The following is a 19,299-nucleotide window of genomic DNA, read 5'->3' as shown; positions in this document are numbered from 1 at the left end:
ATTAATACGGTGTATCACATTGATTGATTTGCGTATATTGAAGAATCCTTGCATCCCGGGGATAAATCCCACTTGGTCATGGTGTATGATCGTTTTAATATGTTGTTGGATTCTGTTTGCTAGTATTTTGTTCAGGATTTTTGCATCTATGTTCATCAGTGATACTGGTCTATAATTTTCTTTTTTTGTGATATCTTTTTCTGGTTTTGGTATCAGGGTGATGGTGGCTTCATAGAATGAACTTGGGAGTGTTCCTTCCTCTGCAACTTTTTGGAAGAGTTGGAGAAGGATCGGTGTTAGCTCTTCTCTAAATGTTTGAATAGAAATCACCTGTGAAGCCATCTGGTCCTGGACTTTTGTTTGTTGGAAGACTTTAAATTACAGTTTCAATTTCATTACTTCTGCGCATGGGCTTTTTCTAGACGCAGCCAGTGGGGGCTACTCTTTATTTCAGTGCACGGGCTTCTCATTGCAGTGGCTTCTCTTGTTGCAGAGCATGGGCTCTAGGTGCACTGGCTTCAGTAGTTGTGGCATGCAGGCTCCATAGTTGTGGCTCACGGGCTTAGCTGCTCCGCGGCGTGTGGGATCTTCCCAGACCAGGGCTCAAACCCGTGTCCCCTGCATTGGCACACACATTCTTAACCACTGTGCCACCAGGGAAGCCCTAGCTATTATTTAATGTCTCCCCCTTTTCTCATCTAGAAATCTTAAATAATGAGTGTGTATCTGTTGTCTCTACTGCCTGAGACCATAGAACATTTTGTTCCCTTCTTCAAACATCTATTCCTTGCCTTATGAGAAACCACACCCTCTATGGACATTTCTTCTTATTATCACATGTAGGTAATTCTCCCTCTTCCTGTCCCTTGAATATTAGTTTTCCTCATTGCCAACTCTCCAAATGCTCCTTCTGAGATCTCATTCATGCTCAGAGTATCGACTACCACTGATAAGCGAACGATTTTTCATCTTTATCTCCAGCCCTGGACCTCTTCCAAATACTTCTTAATCTTCCATCTCCGTGCTAGCCCTATTACAACAACCCTAGGCCAGGCCATTATTATCTCTTAAGCTTCATACTGTAATCTCAAGTTGATTTGTCACCCGACAACCTCACAGGGATCCTTCTAAAGTATAGGTTTGACCCCATCATTCCTCTGTTTTAAATCCTATGGTGGCTCTCCTGCTGACAGAATAACTGAACTCTCTCACATGGCAGATAAGGCATCCAGAATCGAGCCCCCTCCACTTTTACTTCCAGCAGCACTAAACACTCAGCTTGTAGTTGCCTATACACCTTGACCTTCTCAGGTTTGTGCCATTGCTTAGCCGGGAGCACCATTCCAAATACTCCTGATCATCCTCTGGGGCAGTCAGGCACATAGTCACAGAAGCACGGGTGCAAGTTCCCCTGTTAGACTGTTGGCTTCCTGAGGGTAAAGACATGTGCTCTTTAGCTCAGTACCAATGCCAGACACACTGTCAGCCTCAACACATCCATTCATTTGTTCAACAAATGTGTACCGAGCCCCTGGAATGCTGGCCAAACAAAACAAACACAGTTTTGATGAATGACAAATAAATCCAATTTAAGGAAGAACGACAAATGGTAAATGAATGAGTGCTGGTTTTAGCTCCCCCAGTATGGAGTGTGATCTAAAACCAGTCACTTCACCTGTTGGTGTGCCTCCATTTTCTCATCTTTAAGACTCTATAAAACCCCTTAAAAACAAATTATAAAATAAGAAGTTCTTTAACACTGATAGGTCAGTATTTCCTTTCAGATCAATCAGAAATACTTGAGAATTTTTCTTAAGTCAAATTAAGCATCAAGAAAAGTACTGATGAAAGACTGGAGCTATGAAGTCACACAGAAGTGGCTTTCAGTCTGCACTCCACCACTCGTTGGCTGATGCTGTCAGATGTGTTACTGGAAGTCTCACTTAGCTCACTGGAAAAAAATGGAGAAAATCCTAGGATAGACTTAAAAGGCTTGTAATGGGGATTAAATGGGATAATTTGTGGAAAGAGCTTGCCACAGAGTGTAGCTTGTGGTAAGCACCTAATCCACCCTAACTATTAGTATTGTTAGAGCCTGGGAAATCCCAAGACATGGGCCTGGCCACTGAAACACTTCCCTGGTATGACAGTATGATTTGTAAGATTTTCCCTTTACAAGTTACCTTGGAATGCAAGTTAGCAGGAAGTGTCACGATACTAGTAATTTACATCATGCTTAGTAACAAGGTTGAGACTTTGGTAAGAATGTTGCAGCATGTAGTCTCCCTTTAGATTGCCACCAATCATACCCTAGTTTCCTAAGGCCATACGGGGAAAGCTACTTTAGTGTGTTATACTTTGTACTTTCTTGTGATAGAGAGCTGAGCAAAGCATGTGGTTCTTACCCAAATGAAACTATTTCTTAACACAAGTAAATAAGTACCTAAATATATAGCACTGTCAATATTTAGAGAAGAAAACTGTATAAAATGAGTGACAGAGACACAGACCAATCTAGGGTGCATTTTGCCACATTCCTATCTCAACTGTTTTACTCACTATCAAGTATAGTAAAAATCTTTTAAAATCATATTCACTAGAGAAAGGTCAACATAAGTTAGGAAAACTTTAAATTTGAAGTCAGTGAATATTTAACAAATGTATTAATTACCTATTTTCTGCCAGATATTGTGATAGGCTTTGGAGAGAAAATGGGAAGCAAGATAGACTAGTAATTGGTTTTTAAAATATATAAAGTTCTTGTTACCAACTCCATGTGCTGATAAGAATGGCTTAAATTAACCTCGTGATTGTTTGGGTGCTTAGTCATGTATTCCTTAATAGACTCTTAGTGAGAGTTTATTAAATTCTAGGCACTACGGCAGACCTGGGAATTCAAAGATGAATAACACAAGGCTCTGCCTTGAAGGAACTCATGGCTCAGACAGGGAGAAAAATAATAAGTGGGAAATTACTGTTAAAAGAGAAAAGAGCTATGGGGGGGGGAAAAAGACTTAAAGGGAACTTGCTACAGAGATCATCTAATTTAGTGATCTTTAACAGCAGAATTCTTTAAAAATAAATATATACATGTATATACACACATATACATATATATTCCCAATATAATGTTATTTACACTATTGTCACAAACCACTTTTCAACAGATTAAAAAAAAATACAAACTTTAGATTAGCTCTATCCAAACTAAGGTGAATTTTAATTACTGGAATCTAAACATTTCTAAGTATTTTCGTTCCAACTTAGCATTACAAATAAATCAAAGCATCAAAAGTTTGTGGATATAAAGAACTTTGGGAAGAAAGAATTTGCCAGCTCTATGAGTTTGAGCTAATAAATCATATGTATTTCCAAACTGCTATTTACAAAGAAGAAATTTTATTTTGTGACATATCAAACTAAAAAAATGTATTACAGTCTGTAAAGGACCAGGCATTTTCTTCAAAGTGTTGACTTTTGCTATTGCTGCACTCTGGAATGTTATTATAGAGCAAGAGTTTGCTCTTGTGATAAGGAAACATGAAAAAAAAAAATCAGAGAAGTGAACTGTGGTTGGACTGGGCAGTTATAAAAATAGACTCTGTCAACTACTTTAGACACTCCTTTTGCTATTCTACAGGTTTTCCAGGGCAAATTTTCACCTTAAAAGATCACTATTTCTGTTATTTTGTTTGCCCTCTAAAATAGCTTACCTGACTATCGATGTGTAAAGAAGGAAACTATTTTCTAAGTAATCTAAAAAGCAAACAATTACCAAAAAGTCTTCCTTCTAAAAGCATTCTAAACCATTCTAGAACCAACAGATGTGCTGCTTGGATGACACTGGGTAACACAGACCGTGGTGAAGGAGCCTGAGATTATGGACAACACTGGGAAAGCTCACTGTGGCGAAAGAGCCTGTGAACCAGAAATCAAGGGAGACAGCTGTTTCTGCGCCCACCACCCATCTCAGCCAAGTCCCTCAGATGTCTCAGGGCTCAGTGTCCTCATTGCTAATGGTGATACCCGTTGTGTGTCAATCACAAGGCTACCTGCATGATACATTACACATGAACCATTAATTTATTCATTTAAATAAATGAATCAGATCATTCATTCATTCATTCATCCAATCAATGTTTACTGAACACCATCCACATGCCCAACACTACTCTAAGCAAAGAAATACCACAGTGAATATCTCTGCCCTCAAGGAACTTACAAGCCGGTGGCAGACATGGACAAGTTAAGAGGTAAGTCTCTCTCCCGTGTGAAGAAAGATGTGAAACGTGTGGAGGTATAGTAGACACGTAGGAGGGGCTCCTCCCTCACACCTGGAGCATCAGGGCAGGTTTCTGGGAAGAAGCGATGTGTAAGGAGAGGCCTGGATGAGGAGGAGGAGCAGGCAGTGAAGGACTGGGGGGGGGGGGTGCCCCAGGCACAGAGCGTGTGAAGAAACCTCTGCAGAACAGAGAGCACGCTGTGCCTTAGAGGAACCAAAGGAATTCAGTGTAGCTGGATCCTGGTAAGCAGAGGCAGCTGGGGAGGGAGTTTAGAGAGGCAGGCAAAGATGAAATCATGAAGGACGTTACAAGCCACCTTGAGCAGTGTGGACTTCGTCCAATGGGCAATAAGGAGCCTTAAGAAGGGGAGAAACAAGTGCTCAGATGCAAGGTTGCAAAGAACAGAGTGAACTGCAGGCAGCCAGTACGAGAGACACCGGACAGGAGCCTGTTTCTAAAATCCACATGAGAATTAGTAGTGGTGTGAGATGGGGATGGAGAAAAGTGAGTACATTCTAGATTTTTACAGGAGACAGTCTTGACAGGGCTTGATATGTGAAGACAGGTGGAGAAATTGGGAGTCAAGGATGAGACCCAGGTCTTGGCTTTGGGCAACGAGAAGCTGGTGATGCCATCCACTGGAATTGGAAATGCAGGACACTTGTGTGGGTGGGGCAGCTAAGAGACTCACTTATGGACATGGACATACCTGTCCATGCTGAGATGTCAGGTAGGGAGCTCTGGAGACAGGCAGGTTTGGGAGTCATCAGCACAGAAGTATTAGTTAGAGCTAAGAGGATGCATGATATTTCCCAGGAAGAGTAAGTAAAGTAAGACAACAATTAGGATTCTGGCAAGCAACAACATTTAAGAGACGGCCAGGTAAAGACCTCATGAAAACATGATTATAATAGCTAACATTTACTTACTACCTATTATGTGCCAGGCCTTAGGCTGGGCCCATTATACATATTAGCCTGAAAATGTACAGCAATGCTACCAATTTATTAGACCACAATGTTAGGGTCAACTTTTTGTTTCCTCAAGATTCAGCCTCCTTTGAAATTCTCTTTGGTCTACACAGCTGGTAAAGTCAGTGCTCCTGTGGAGAAGCTATCTGGTCCTGAGTGGTTTGGGAAGGGGAAAATGAGATCTTTGTAGTTCTGGGTCTTAGAAACTCTTTCCCTCCCTTGGACTTGCTTTAAATTCATCCATAGAATTATAAGGCATACAGTGCCAAGATGAAGGTATGGGCCTAGGGCACAAAGGGTAAGGAAGCTGCTTTGGCCAGTTTTGCTTCCAAGTCTTAGAGCTTGTAACTAAGCATGTTCCTCATGGCTTCACACAATTCAGTCCAGATCTGCAAAGATAAGGTTTCACACTGGAGTGCGGGGTCCAATCCAAGGTAGGAATAGAGTGTTTCTTGGCCTGACATTGTCATCGTGCACACTTTTGATTTCCATTTCAGGGAAAGGGGAATTACAAAGAATTGGGATAAGATTCAAGTGTTTGGCTCTCTGCTGTTATTCAATTCATTTCCCTCTAGAGAAACAAGTCATACCAAGGTCACAGAGAGGACTAGATGAAATGAAATTCAATCCCAGTTTGCCCTGGCCAATCCTGGTTTACACCTTTTGTCCCATTATCCTGTCCAGGTGAGAAATTGACCCCTCCCCAAATGGTCCTGTTTGGGCAAAGTATATGATCAACCATATAGGACTGAAGTCCAGACCCCACCACTTGTAAAACAATGCCTTTTCTGCTTCTCTGGGATGTTGCTTTTTTGTCTTTGCTCCATTCTCAGGCCTCCTCAACAAAAATTTATCACTACTACTCAAACACATGACATTACTGTAAGGACAGCAGCCCATCTCTGTTTTTGAACAGCAAATTATTTTTAAAAGGATCAGTAAAAAGATACACCTAAGTATGAGTTGATCAAATAAAAATCTAAACAGGTAAAATTTCTGCATATATTGGCATTTAAAATCTTAACCATGTCTTCTAAAATTTTAGATTATTTTTATGATCCTGATTTCCTGTAAACTTTATTGTGACTTGGCAATACTTGCAGATTTTATAAAGTCTAATGTCTTCCTTTCAAAGTTTCTCTCCCACCACATTGTGTTCCTATAGTTCATTCTCTGAAGTCACATCAAAGACCTTAAAATGTGTCACTTGCAATTTAGTTAATGTTTTCTTTAAAACCCCTGTTTGTTCGGTAATAAGGAAACTTTGATAATGAAGACGGTTAATCTAAGTGCATTTTATTAGGGGCATGTTAAGGTTAGACACTCAATGGGTAAGTGTTTAACACTGACAGGCATTTCAAAGCTTCTGGCAAGATCCACTCTGAAGGGAGGAAGCAAAGGAAAGAACATTTGGGATAAACAGAATTGGGCTTTACAACAAGGACCAAATATGTCAGAGATAGTGGAATAAAGCTGTTCCCTGAGAAGACCTTTGCATCTCAACGTTCTTAGGTCCCACAATTGTACTCTGCCACCACCCAGAGCTTTGGACATAAACCTCAAGTTTAGTAAACTGGAACAATTTATGTTCTCCTTTTCTTAAATATAATGCCTGTATTTCAAGAATTATCAGTTAACACCTAGGGTGTCTGTTAAGGGAACAAAGAATCCCACTCTAGTTCTCCCCCAACCCTAAATTCCTCCATATAATGCCTTCAGTTATAATGAACCACCTGGTGGGTAAATACAGGGTATGATTTAGGAATTTAGATTCCATTTTAATCCATGTATTTCCTATGATGTCCTAATGACCTCAAGGAATAGAGTCTGCCACATCTAGGTCATGTGGTATTTTGGCTGGAGGTGCTCATAGCCAAAGCCTCTGAAGGCAGTTGATTTCTGGTGACTTCCAGAGAAGACTGTAGCCATCTGCAGGTGTTCTAGGATGATCATTAACCTTTTGTGCTAAACCTATGCTTCCCAGAGAAGTATATCATCTCAAACCAAAGCCTCCTTCTTGTGCTGGGAAAGTTTCAGAACCCAGACAGGGAGTAGATGAGAAGGTGTGGACAGATGCTCCTCTGTATCGGGAATAATCCTGGTGTGCTGTAGGTGTCTGGGTCTCTCCTAGTTCATGTCTCAGTGATGCGCATTTGGGAAGAAGGCCAAAGTATACTATCTCTGGGGCCTGATAGTTGGAGACTTACTACTGAGGAAAAGGCTAGGTCTAATCCAAAAAACTTGGTGCTCGAGGTATATTAGAGTTTTCCATTTTAAAGTTATCCACACACACATGCACATACATGCACAAAGTGTATAAAATTCTCTCAGCTGTGATAACCACTCTTGTGTGTTATGAGCAACCTTTTTCAAAATTACTTCAGTGAGCATACTTACTTCATCAGCAACTTTCCATATTTCTTGATCACTCCACTGCCCATAAGGATCCAAGTTTTTTCTAAATGTTCCATAAAAGATGAATACTTTCTATAGCAATAAAAAAAAGAGGAAAGCATGAATAACCTACACAACTTTGTATATTTCCCTCATTTTATTGTGAAATATTCCACACAGAAAAAAATATTTAAAAAAATAGCACAACAAACATCCATGCACTTACCATCCAGTTTTCTTAAATTTTTATCATATTTGCTTTGTATCTTTTTTAAGAAATAAAATATTACAGCTACATTTGAAGCCTCTTGTTAACACTTATCTAATCACAATGTCCTTAGAATAAAGAAATTGAGATCACTATAAGTTGTGGGAAATTAAAATTTTTTTATTCCTAGTAATATTCCTTACTATGAACAAATATAATATAAAATTAAAGTTAAAAATTATAAGTTTATGAGTTATAATTAACTTGTTAGAAGAAATTCCTATTTTGTTCATGTATTTTCCTTGGATTTCTTTTATGAGCCTAGCTTCCTCAGGGATTCTGAAACTATGAATTTACAGACACTCAAACACATATGTTTATATGGTCTATAAACCAAGGCACACTTCTACTTATACAACCAGACAGACACAGGAGAGTGTCACGACTTAGAAATCAGTGAAAGAACGAAAATCAAATATTTGTTTAACTGAATGCATGTCACAGAAGGGAAGGGAGGCAGATGAGCTGGATCCTGCTGAGGTGGCAAAATGACAATCAAATTTCCTGTAAGGAGCATTGCACAGCTATCACCCCTACTTGCTACATCACTGTCTACTTAGGTCTGCCTATATGAATAAAAAAAAATTTTTAAAGAAAATCAGTCTCACTGGGAAATGCTGATGCAACAATAAAAATAATATTTAGGTCTCTCTCTCTCTCTCTCTCTCTCTCTCTCTCTCTCTGTACACATGGGTGAACTGAAAAATAATTTTGACGTAACATTCAGAAAATTTTTTTCTTTACTATTTTTCTTTTGCCTTTGGTTAATAACATCCAGTCAGGAGAATTGAGAACTAAATTCTTTGAAGTTTTAGTTTTCACTAATTGCCTTAGACTAAGAGAGAATGCTCAGTGCCCAACTGGTCTGTGAGGAACTGCACAAGGTAAGTCAGCCCCAGATGAATGGTGTCTGTGCCTCTCAGGCAGAAGGAGAGTATCCTCACCATGGCAGCCAAGTTCAAGGAGAGTCACATTAGAAACCTCATTCCCCGGGGCATAATTTATGGCTTAAAGAACAAAGTTGTGGCCAGATATCACAGGAACCCTCCGGAGAAGGCAACAAGACTTATGCTGGTATTTCTTAATCTGCATCAAATCACGTTCCTAAGGGATGCTTCCATTGTTTTACAGAAGTGAACGTAAGGGCTTCCCTGGTGGCGCAGTGGTTGAGAATCTGCCTGCCAATGCAGGGGACACGGATGCGAGCCCCAGTCTGGGAGGATTCCACATGCCGCGGAGCAACTAGGCCCGTGAGCCACAACTACTGAGCCTGCGCGTCTGGAGCCTGTGCTCCGCAACAAGAGAGGCCGCGATAGTGAGAGGCCCCCGCACCGCGGTGAAGAGTGGCCCCCGCTTGCCGCAACTGGAGAAAGCCCTCGCACAGAAACGAAGACCAAACACAGCCATAAATAAATAAATAAATAAATTTTTTTTTAAAAAAGTGAATATAAGAGACAAATATATGACTCATAAGAGATGATGGATATATTTGTACATCCTCCTCCAAGCTTCCAAGTAAATGAAAGTAATGTCTAAATAAGCTAAAGTGAGCAAAGTGTGCTATCGGGAGATTCTGATAAACTAAAGAGAATTAAATAAGAAGTGGCTCTGAGAACGCCAATGTATTATTGAAGCAATTAGGTTTATTTAGTATCTAAAGTTCAAAGGCTTGCCAATGGAATTTTGCCATTTACTGTTTTTCACATGTTTTCTTTTAATATTATGTTTCTTTATATAAAAGCTTCTAGCATTATTGAGAAACATAGGAAATAACAACTGTGAGGGTTTACCAAGTATAAGCCAATGTCTTACTTCAGTCACTAAAGTTATCTCCACCGGGAACTCAGAGGCCAGAACACAGAGCTCCGGTCTATGGCAGGCTTACCATGTGCCAGGTAAGGCTCTTTACATGTGTTCTCTCTTTCTATCTTCATATCAACTTAATGAAATAGATCTTATTGTACATGAAGAAATCACAGCTGGGAGAAGTTAAGTGACTTGCCCAGGGTTACTTAGCTAGTAGTTATAGAGCTGGAATTCAAACCTAAGAGTGTTTGTCTCCAAACCTGTGCTCCTCATAACCATAGCAAAATGCCTCAAGTCCTGGGCAGACCAGTTTTTATTCCAATCTGGAGCGCAAGAAAGATTAAAGGTTGAGCAGGTGCAGCCCATTGGGTCCATAAAGAGCCCATCAGTGCTCAGCAGCATCGTCATAATCCAAGCTATCCATCCCTCTGGTCACAGGCTCAGTTCCTGCACTGGGAGTGGAGATTTTAGCTTCCTGTTCCTATTCAGGACCTGACTTGAAGGCTTTTATATGGGTTACAGTGACCTTGTAACTTTCAAAGAGACTTAACACAGCCAATGGAAGAGCACAATAGGAAATTTTACTTTGGCCAAATGGAAAAGGCCATTATTCTGAAGGACTGTGTAGAGGCCAAAGGTGTCATAACATCAAAGCAGACACAGAAGTTATAAAGGCAAGGTGCCTTGCTAAGATGCTGTGGCAATGCAGCTCTGGCCTGGTAGGTATACCTACGAACAGGAACCCAATCTCTTTGAGCCTTAGTGTTATTGTAAAATGGGGAGACGCTACCTTTCTTCTCAAATCTGCTCTAACTTTGGGCTTTCCCATTTTGATAGATGGCACCTTCGTTTTATCAATCCACAAACTTTGGAGTCATCCATGACTTATCTTTCTTCCTGATCCTCCTAAAAGGAACCAATCATCAGTCCTGTGGATTGTTTTCCCCAATATATCTCAAATCCATTTGTTTCTCTATCTCTACGGCCACCACATAGTTCAAGCCACCAGTATCTTTCTCTGAACACTGTAAGAACCTCCTCATTGGTTTCCTTCCTTTCACTCTTGCCTCCCTCCCAGTCCACTCTCATTTAGCAACCAAAGCAATCACCACAAGTGTAAGTTGCATCATGTCACTAACCTTTTAAAAAACTGTCAGTGGCCTTCCATTACATTCAGAGCAAAATGTAAAACCCTTAAGATGGCCTACAGACCCTGCACAATGCAGCCGCTTCCACTTCGCCTGTCTCATTTAGTGCCCTTGGCTACTCCACTCCCTTTTTCACTCCAGCCTCCAGCCACCTGGGTTTCTTTTACTTCCTCAGTTCACTTCACACATTCTATCCTCCCTGCCTGGGAATCTCATCCCCTACCTTCTTCCTATGGCCAACTACATCCTTCAGGTCTCAAGTTCAATGTCACTTCCTCAGAGAATCTCTCTTGATTCTTAACACGGAATAAGGTCGTCCAGTAGGATACGGCTTATAGTGAATATTAAAATTACATATGCATTTATGAGCATTTTGTTTTTAATGTCTATCTCCTCTCCTAGACCATAACTTTGCTGTGTACCCTGTCATTAGCACACAGGCTTTACATAGTATATGCTCAGTAAACGCTGCCTGAATAAATAAATGGGCTGATGTGAACATAAGAAGTAAAACTATGAAACATCATAGCCACAGTTCAGCACATACTATTTTTCTTCCTTTTGAAAGAATAGCTACCACAACCCAGAGTGTTTAAATGAATAGTACTAACAGCCCATTAAAACTTTGATGTTTGTAATTGCTTGAGAAATGGTATGCCTAACTTTTTTCACAGTAGCCTGATAATTTATACATAATAAATGTATGGCAATATACTATATATTACTCTTATTTAAAATAGATATATATTCAAAATTACAAAGGAAGAAAGTTTTTGTTGAAACTAGACATCCAAATTTTTAGATGTAGTGGATTTGATACCATTCAGAAATTCTGTAGGTCTTTTGTTTACAGTTTATTGTCTAGCATTAAAATAATACTTTAATTTTAACTTTAAAGAAAAATTAAGTGAACGAACTGGTTCAGTTAAAATTCAGTTACATACAATTAATCAAACATTCCATTCTTGTCTGACAAATAGTATCTGGCACTCATTTGCTTTGAGGGGTGCCAGTGGGTGTCCCATTGTTTTCTATACTATTGGAAGCAGTGTTTCTACAAACTCATCTCTAAAGCTGAGAGGTCCTTGGAGGTCACCTATGTCCTTTTCCTGGTGTACGATGAAACAGCCAGGGTCCTAAGAAGTTACATGGTTTGGCCAAGGAGGTACAGTCTGATTGTGCAGCAAAAAATACACTGGAAATTATATATCACAATGATCTTCTACCTCTCTTTCAAGAAACTGTTCACCGGTAGGAAAATTAGGATGTGCAAATATTTGATATTTATGTAATGTCATCATGTATGTACGCTACAAAGAACAATTCTTGGGGCTCAAGGAAGAACAAAGAGAGCACCATTGTTCGCCACCTGACTCATCTCTTCCCTGAAGCTGACTCCTCAACCGCTCAGCTCAGTGGCGATGGCTGAGCCTGTGTGGGGCGTTCAGGGCTGGCCACGCATCACAGCAAAAGGTATTATGCTTTAGCCTTGGAGGTCAGATGAAAAACAAAAAAGCATTTGTCTTCTGTGGTTATTGAGTGTAGTATAAATTAAACAAGTGGGAGGAATGACTCCTTATCCTTAAGTATATAGTGTTGTTTTGTTTTGGCTCAGAAGGGGGGAAAAATATATATATATATACACACACATATATACACAATATGTATATATATACACATACAATGTATAGTTTTATTAAAATGTGGCCCAAATGTTTATAAGCATCAAAGTGTCTGTGATCTTGCCTTTTGGCAATGTTTGCAAAACTTTATTATACATTGAATTTGTACAATAAAAATTCATCCAATATGAACAAATCGAGATCCTAAGGTTGGATTACAGAATGTCTAAAAATAAATGCTGCTTTGCTTTTAGGAACATCTAGGAACAAAAACAAGGTGAATTTTATTAGTCAAAAATGTTTAAGGTTGATAGCAACTTGAGAATAACTTTAAAATTCTGATGTACATAGCATTTATTTGTATGTAAATGACTGCATGTAACGTGTTCAGATTATTGTTTCTGTAAAGTCATTTAATGTTTCACAACCTTTTACACTACGTTTTAATACACACTTTTTCAGAAATAGCATTAAAAAATGATTTTCAGATCTGGCCAAATTATCACAAATTTCAAATGGTTAGGCTCAGAAATAGTACAATTGTGTTGCACGAATGTCCATACTAGTTATTTTTCTTTTCTCCCTTGAATTCTGCACTCCACGCCCAATGCCCACTGTCCTCTGCACTTTAGTCCAGGCTCTTACCATATCACAGCTAGAGAGTGTCTGAGCCCATCTCCCTGCTTCCCATCCTGCCTGCTCCACTGTCCACACACAGCCAGCCGCAGCATGCTCTTCGGCTGCCCTTTTACCACCCTCCTCCCAGCTCAAGAAGACTCAACCCACTCCTTGACCACTTTAGTACTAGTGAAGTCTTTCCCTCTTTCTCCTAACGCTCCCTAACAGGCGGCCTCCTCTGCCCATTTTGCCCCCACAGCTCTTTCTAGTTCCACCTCTGTAGCTATTTACAACATCCGTGTCTAGGATCCTGGAGTATCCTCTCCACAACTCCCTGCCCCCAACCCTTCTAAAACCTACACATTTTACGACCCTTTAAGGCCCACCTTCATCATCATCTTCTTTGTGAAACTGTCAATACTCATTTGTTCATTTCCAATCCAATACAAAGATGAAAGAGACATGCTTCTCTATCCTTAAGGAACTCTAAAAAATAGTAACAACCAGCATAACACAGTGTGTTGTAATTGCTACATGCCAGGGAGTAGTTTAAGTACTTCGAGTTATTTATTCCTTTACTCATTTAATCCTCATAAAACCCCAATGAAGTAGTTACTACTATTATACACATTTTACAGACAAGGAAATTGAGGCTCAGATAAATTAAATAAATTGCATAAGGTTATACGGCAAGAAAACCCAGACACTGGTAGAACCACAGCCTCTTGTAAAAGAGAGCAAGCATTTAGTGACTCAGCAGAAAAATATACATCTTGAATTCCTACCATGTAACCTACTGTATGTGCTATATAAGAGATAGAAAAATCAGTAAGGGGAAAAAAAATCTATGTTTAATTTAGCATTGCTACTCTATTCTTCTTGCTAGATTTCTTTGATTGTTGCTGATTTTGTCTTTACGTCTTGCTTCCTTAACTAGTATGTCTACAAAGTGTTTACAATACTGAGTGGAAATTAAACAAATACACAGATAATTCCAATATAAGACATAGAGAAGTACCAGGAGAGATTTGTAAACAAAGTTCTAGATCCCATCCGGGATTGGGATGTGGGAGTGGAGAGCTGGGGTTAGAGTCAGGGTTAACAGGGAAAGGGAGGGAGTCAGAAAAGGCCATCTGGCAGAATTTAACATCTGAGATGCCAAAGTGACTCCAGTGAAGGAAGATCATCTCAGACAGAGGAAGTGCGCGGACAGAGGAAATGAGTGAGAAAAGTGAGGTATATCTCACGGCACAGTAAGTCCAGCTTGACTGAAACTTAAAGGTGCCCAGGTATGAAGAGTGGTGGATCTGACTGGGCAGGTTGGGTTGGGACCAGATTATCAGGGACCTAAACCACAAATGGAAGAATCTGGATGTTATTCAGTGAAGAAAGGGGTCTCCTAGAAGGTTTTTGACTTGGCAAATCACAGAGTTGGAATGCTACTGTAAAAAGTTTAATCTGTGTGCAACATGTAATAGAGAGTTCCAAAGAATAAGGTGAGAAAAGCACAGCAGTGGGAGTAAAAGAAGGAAGGCTACAGTTCTGTGGTGGAAGTAGCAATGACAGAGCTTGGAGGTGGATTCTTGCTCATCATTACCCACGGCACTCCATCACTATACTTAATTACCTATGCTTAATTTATTATCTTGGCTTCTTCCTCTGATCTCTGACTTAAGGCAATGAGTTCCCACTGAAAGCTCATGGGTGGGATTGGGACCTCAGTATCTTTTACGTAAGTATGGAACCTATGGTACTTATTATCATTTAAAGCATATGGAAGTAGTTTAATAACTAATTATTAAATTGTTAATTATTATGAAATTGACTGTGAACTGCTGCACTCACAGTTTCATTGTTCAGCTCTACAGATACATGATTTGGCCTTATCTGATATCCCTGATAGCAAAAGATGCTCCAGCTCTGGTGGAAGTCGTATGCAGGTATGGATTATTTTCAGATCATAAAGTCTTATTACAGGAATAGGCCTAGTCATTCCCCAATTATAGTTTGCAGCCTTTCAGATTTGTAATTGAGGCTTTAAAATAAATTTAAACTTATTTTTCTGTTTTTCATGAATTAAGTGATTAACAAGATTCAAGGCGAATGAACAATTTTAAGTCTTGGTGTTCAACTGCCTAAGCCAATGGGACGCTGACTATAGGCCTCACTGTCTTCTCCACGCTCTCAGAGCTTAGAGGTAAAGTAGATCAAATTAAAGAAGGCTCCACCTTGAAATGTACACAATGTCCTGTTTTCCACGCTGGTACCTTCTCTAAGATTGCTTTCTAGCTGCAGGAGGGAAGAACACACAAACACACACACACACTGCAAGAATTTGCCGAAACTAATGACATCTTGTGATTCCACAGCTGACGTCTCGGGATCACTATGAGGGAGAGGGAAGTTTCTTGTTCAAAGTTCCTGTTTCATGTGTCTGAAAACAAGTGACTAATTGACCTAGAGATCTCTGTTATCTCAATGTCAGAGGTCTTGGGGGAACCTCTTGTAAGGTCAGAAAGATGGAAGGGAAAAAAAAAAGATGGAAAAGCAAACAAAAATAGTTCCTGGATTTTTAATTTCTTCTTTCTGCTTTTTAAAGATCAAACTCCAGGAAAGGAAAAAAATTACTTAATTTGAACTTTCAAAGGAAAGTTGGGAAAATAAAAGCAACTCTTGGTTTGGATGTTAAAAAGGTCTGAGGAGTTTACCCTCTTTCTCTCTTTCTTGGGCATTCACTTAACGTTCTCAAGATGTCACTGTACAAGAAATAGTACCTTCTGTCTATAGACATCCTTGTGATACCGGAAGACAGTCCCAGAAACCAGGGTCATAAGCATGTACAATGAGAAGCATTTTTATTAGCACGATTACACAGTTTTAAAGGCGTAGCTCAAAGTATTTCTTGTTTAGTTTATAAAAAACTTGATGCCATAGAAGAGGGAAAAGGCAAGTTTGGAAGATTCATGTTGGCAGAGAGGCAAGATAAAGAATTTTCATAATTCTAGCCCACTTGGTTTTCCTCTATGTTTTGCATATTTGGGTTCCTAAATAGAACATACAATAAAACAAAAATCTTTTCATCACATGGCAGATAAACTAAAGGATTCTCAATGAAACTGAAATTATTTCTTAGAGCTTTGCTTATTCTAATGGGCAAATTTGTATAAACAAGAACAACAAAAAAGAACAAAAGTTTCACTACTGTAGTTTAAAATGGGATCAGGAAACAGAGTCAACTGAACGGCAATGCTTCTCGGAAAACCAAATTCTATCCCATGCTCTTCAACATTGTTATCTTGCCTAATGCTGTCACCTTGGGATACTTGTATTCCCAGTGTTTCTTTATCTTCAGACCCTCTGACAATCCCTTTTTTCTTTCTGAAGAAACAATACTGTTTTTCAAAAGTTCAACCAAAGCTGAACTTTTGAAAAAGCTTTTGATGAAGCTTCTGGCAACATGACAAAGTTTAGACAAATGAATTAAAAGCATCAGTCTAGCAGTTACAATATTTAGTGCCTCATTAGATGAAAGGAGCAAATGTTCCACAGAGGTAATCTATTAAGAAATACAAGCTGTTTTCTCAGGCTAGATTTGCAGCCTGTAGCATCTACCTGGAGATGCTCCTGGCATTTAAATTTTGTGTTAAAAGTAGAGAATTGTTAGCACCATGGTAGTAGAAAGGATTCAGTGCCCATTAGTACAAGGGGAACAAAGATATTAAAACAGCAACTATATCCATAGAGATGAGAACGAACACCAGTAGATATACAGCCCATGCCTTTCAGATTTGGTCCTAGTAAAGACATTCCTTGGTTTCCATTAAGATCATTTAAAAATGGAACTGTTGGGCTTCCCTGGTGGCACAGTGGTTGAGAATCTGCCTGCCAATGCAGGGGACACGGGTTCGAGCCCTGGTCTGGGAGGATCCCACATACCGCGGAGCAACTAGGCCCGTGAGCCACAACTACTGAGCCTGCGCGTCTGGAGCCTGTGCTCCGCAACAAGAGAGGCCGCGATAGTGAGAGGCCCACGCACCGCAATGAAGAGTGGCCCCCGCTTGCCACAACTAGAGGAAGCCCTTGCACAGAAACGAAGACCCAACACAGCCATAAAAATAAAAAAATAAAAATAAAAATAAATAAAAAGGAGGCACCTGATGTGTTAAAATTAAAAAAAAAAAATGGAACTGTTGCTATTTCTCTCATAATTATAAAGTCCTCTTGCACAATAACACAGATAGAATATACTAAGCCAGTGAGGCTGAAGATCCTTTGTGACCCAAATAAAAGAGTGACATTAAAAAAAAAAAAAAAAAAAGCTACAGATTACTCTGACATGGTTCATTCTATTCAAAGAACAAAAAAAAAACAATCATTACACTTTTTATTTTCAATTCCACTACTTCATGCTTCCAAGTGTTTGTTATTTCAGCAGCATCTTTTATATCTTGCAAAGCATTTCTCAACCTGCTGTGATTGCTAACTTGGAGCTCAGACCACTGAAGCAGAAAATAAAAAGTTGATAAAAACAAAAGCCCCATGCTCCTGCTGTGGTTTATGTCTTCTGGAAAAAGCTATCAAAACTATTAATAGTTCAATAACTGTATGTCAGAGAATTCCAAACTTCTAGAGGTAGTTTTTCTCCCTTTGAAAAGGCTGCATTGCAGAAAAAAAAGACAGTGATACATAGGGAATATATTTTGCAGGGAAATGTGAATTTGAGTGCAAGTGGCAAATAAAGGGAAAAATGTACTTAGTCATTTTTTTACTAGCTAAGTCTTTCTGGCTTACCTGTGGTATGACTCCAAAGGCTTTCCTCCACTGTTGCAAAGTTACTGAATCCCAAGACACACCATCTATTTGGATTTCTCCTTTGGTGTTCAGCAGTCTCAAAAAAGCCAGTAACAAAGTGCTCTTCCCTGATCCAGTTCTTCCCAAGAGGCCCACCTAGAATATAAGTGATGGAATTACTCGTGTGACAGACAGATACAATACCATAAATGTAATCTGGTATTAAACGTTAATAAAAAACCCCAGTGGAACCATTTTCTTGTTGCTGTTGTTGTTGTTGTTTGTTTTTTAAATCATCACCAGGGGAAGTTTCACTTATTCATTCAAACCTTTTTGCACACTTCAAATTCTGACCAAAATTGATCTGGAACAGAGCAACCCTGGAAGACAATATAGAAACTGGCCATAACGAATTGGACCCCTGATGCTGGGTTCATTTATCACTGACCTTTACTAATGGCAAAAAGGTTGAAAATGCCCATTTTGCATCGAAGAAAACAAAGATAGAGTGTCATAATGCACATAATTTTTGAGAATGGGCTCAAGCCAGAAGCAGAGACCTATAGCTTGATCTAGTTCCAAACATGAATATGAGTTTGAAAATTAATAAATCTGCAACAGTTCTAATATTTAGATACTGCCATAATAAAATAAGCGAGCATCAAGTTTAGGCCTAAAATAAAGAATAAGTTCACATTCTCACGGAAGGCAGGTTCGGCCTCGCCACTCCTCAGTGGATAAACACGTGGACAGTTGTCAAATCAACTTCTTATATCCATTCTGATTGGCAAGAAGAGAATTTTAGGAAGCAAAAGGGATATTAAGGAAAAGAAAAAACTATTCTTGTTCCTTAAAGACTGTAAGAACACAGCATGGAAGTGAGAAGGCTGTGTACTGCAAGGAGAGGACAGGTGCCTCATGTGCCCCACAGGGAGCTGACTCTGTGTTCTGATGCCAGCTCAGACCCAGCTCTTAGAGGAAGATGCTGTGAGTGGGTCAGAACATTTCTGCAGTCATTAACTAAACCCTGAATAAACTGCTCGACATTTAGTGGCACTGAATGTTTCTTTCTTTGCCCTTACATTATTGTTATTTCTTTTTTATCATTTAGCCTTTTTACAAGAGAGCTGAACAAATGGTCTTGTAAATCGTGCTTTTTACACTATTTGTGGTAAAGGACCGTTTTGCTTTGTGTTTTAGTTTCCAATCCACCACCAGTACTTTAAAAAGTAGAAAATAAAAATGAATTTCGAAATGCTTACTCTCAATTTCTATACTTATTACAGACTAGTAACAGTTTCTAAACCGGAACTAGTTACAGACCACAATAAATGCTTGAGAGCGTACAGAAACCCACAATAATAATAACTTATTGAATACTGATTAGGAACCTGGTAG

General features: G+C 39.4%; 1 protein-coding gene across 1 annotated transcript in view; it reads right to left on the bottom strand.

Moving 5' to 3' along the window:
- The window catches only part of CFTR (CF transmembrane conductance regulator), a 199,644-nt gene that overhangs the window by 6,099 nt on the left and 174,246 nt on the right, over positions 1 to 19,299 (bottom strand). The window contains exons 23-24 of the mRNA XM_061198249.1: positions 17,902 to 18,057; positions 7,652 to 7,741 (exon numbers count right to left, since the gene is read on the bottom strand). Of these exons, the coding sequence (XP_061054232.1) occupies positions 7,652 to 7,741; positions 17,902 to 18,057 (246 nt within the window). The remainder of the gene's footprint in view (positions 1 to 7,651; positions 7,742 to 17,901; positions 18,058 to 19,299) is intronic.

The sequence above is a fragment of the Eubalaena glacialis genome, chromosome 8, assembly GCF_028564815.1.
Source record: "Eubalaena glacialis isolate mEubGla1 chromosome 8, mEubGla1.1.hap2.+ XY, whole genome shotgun sequence".
In the NCBI taxonomy this organism is placed as follows: Eukaryota; Metazoa; Chordata; class Mammalia; order Artiodactyla; family Balaenidae; genus Eubalaena; species Eubalaena glacialis.
This window is presented reverse-complemented; position numbering and strand designations above follow the sequence as displayed.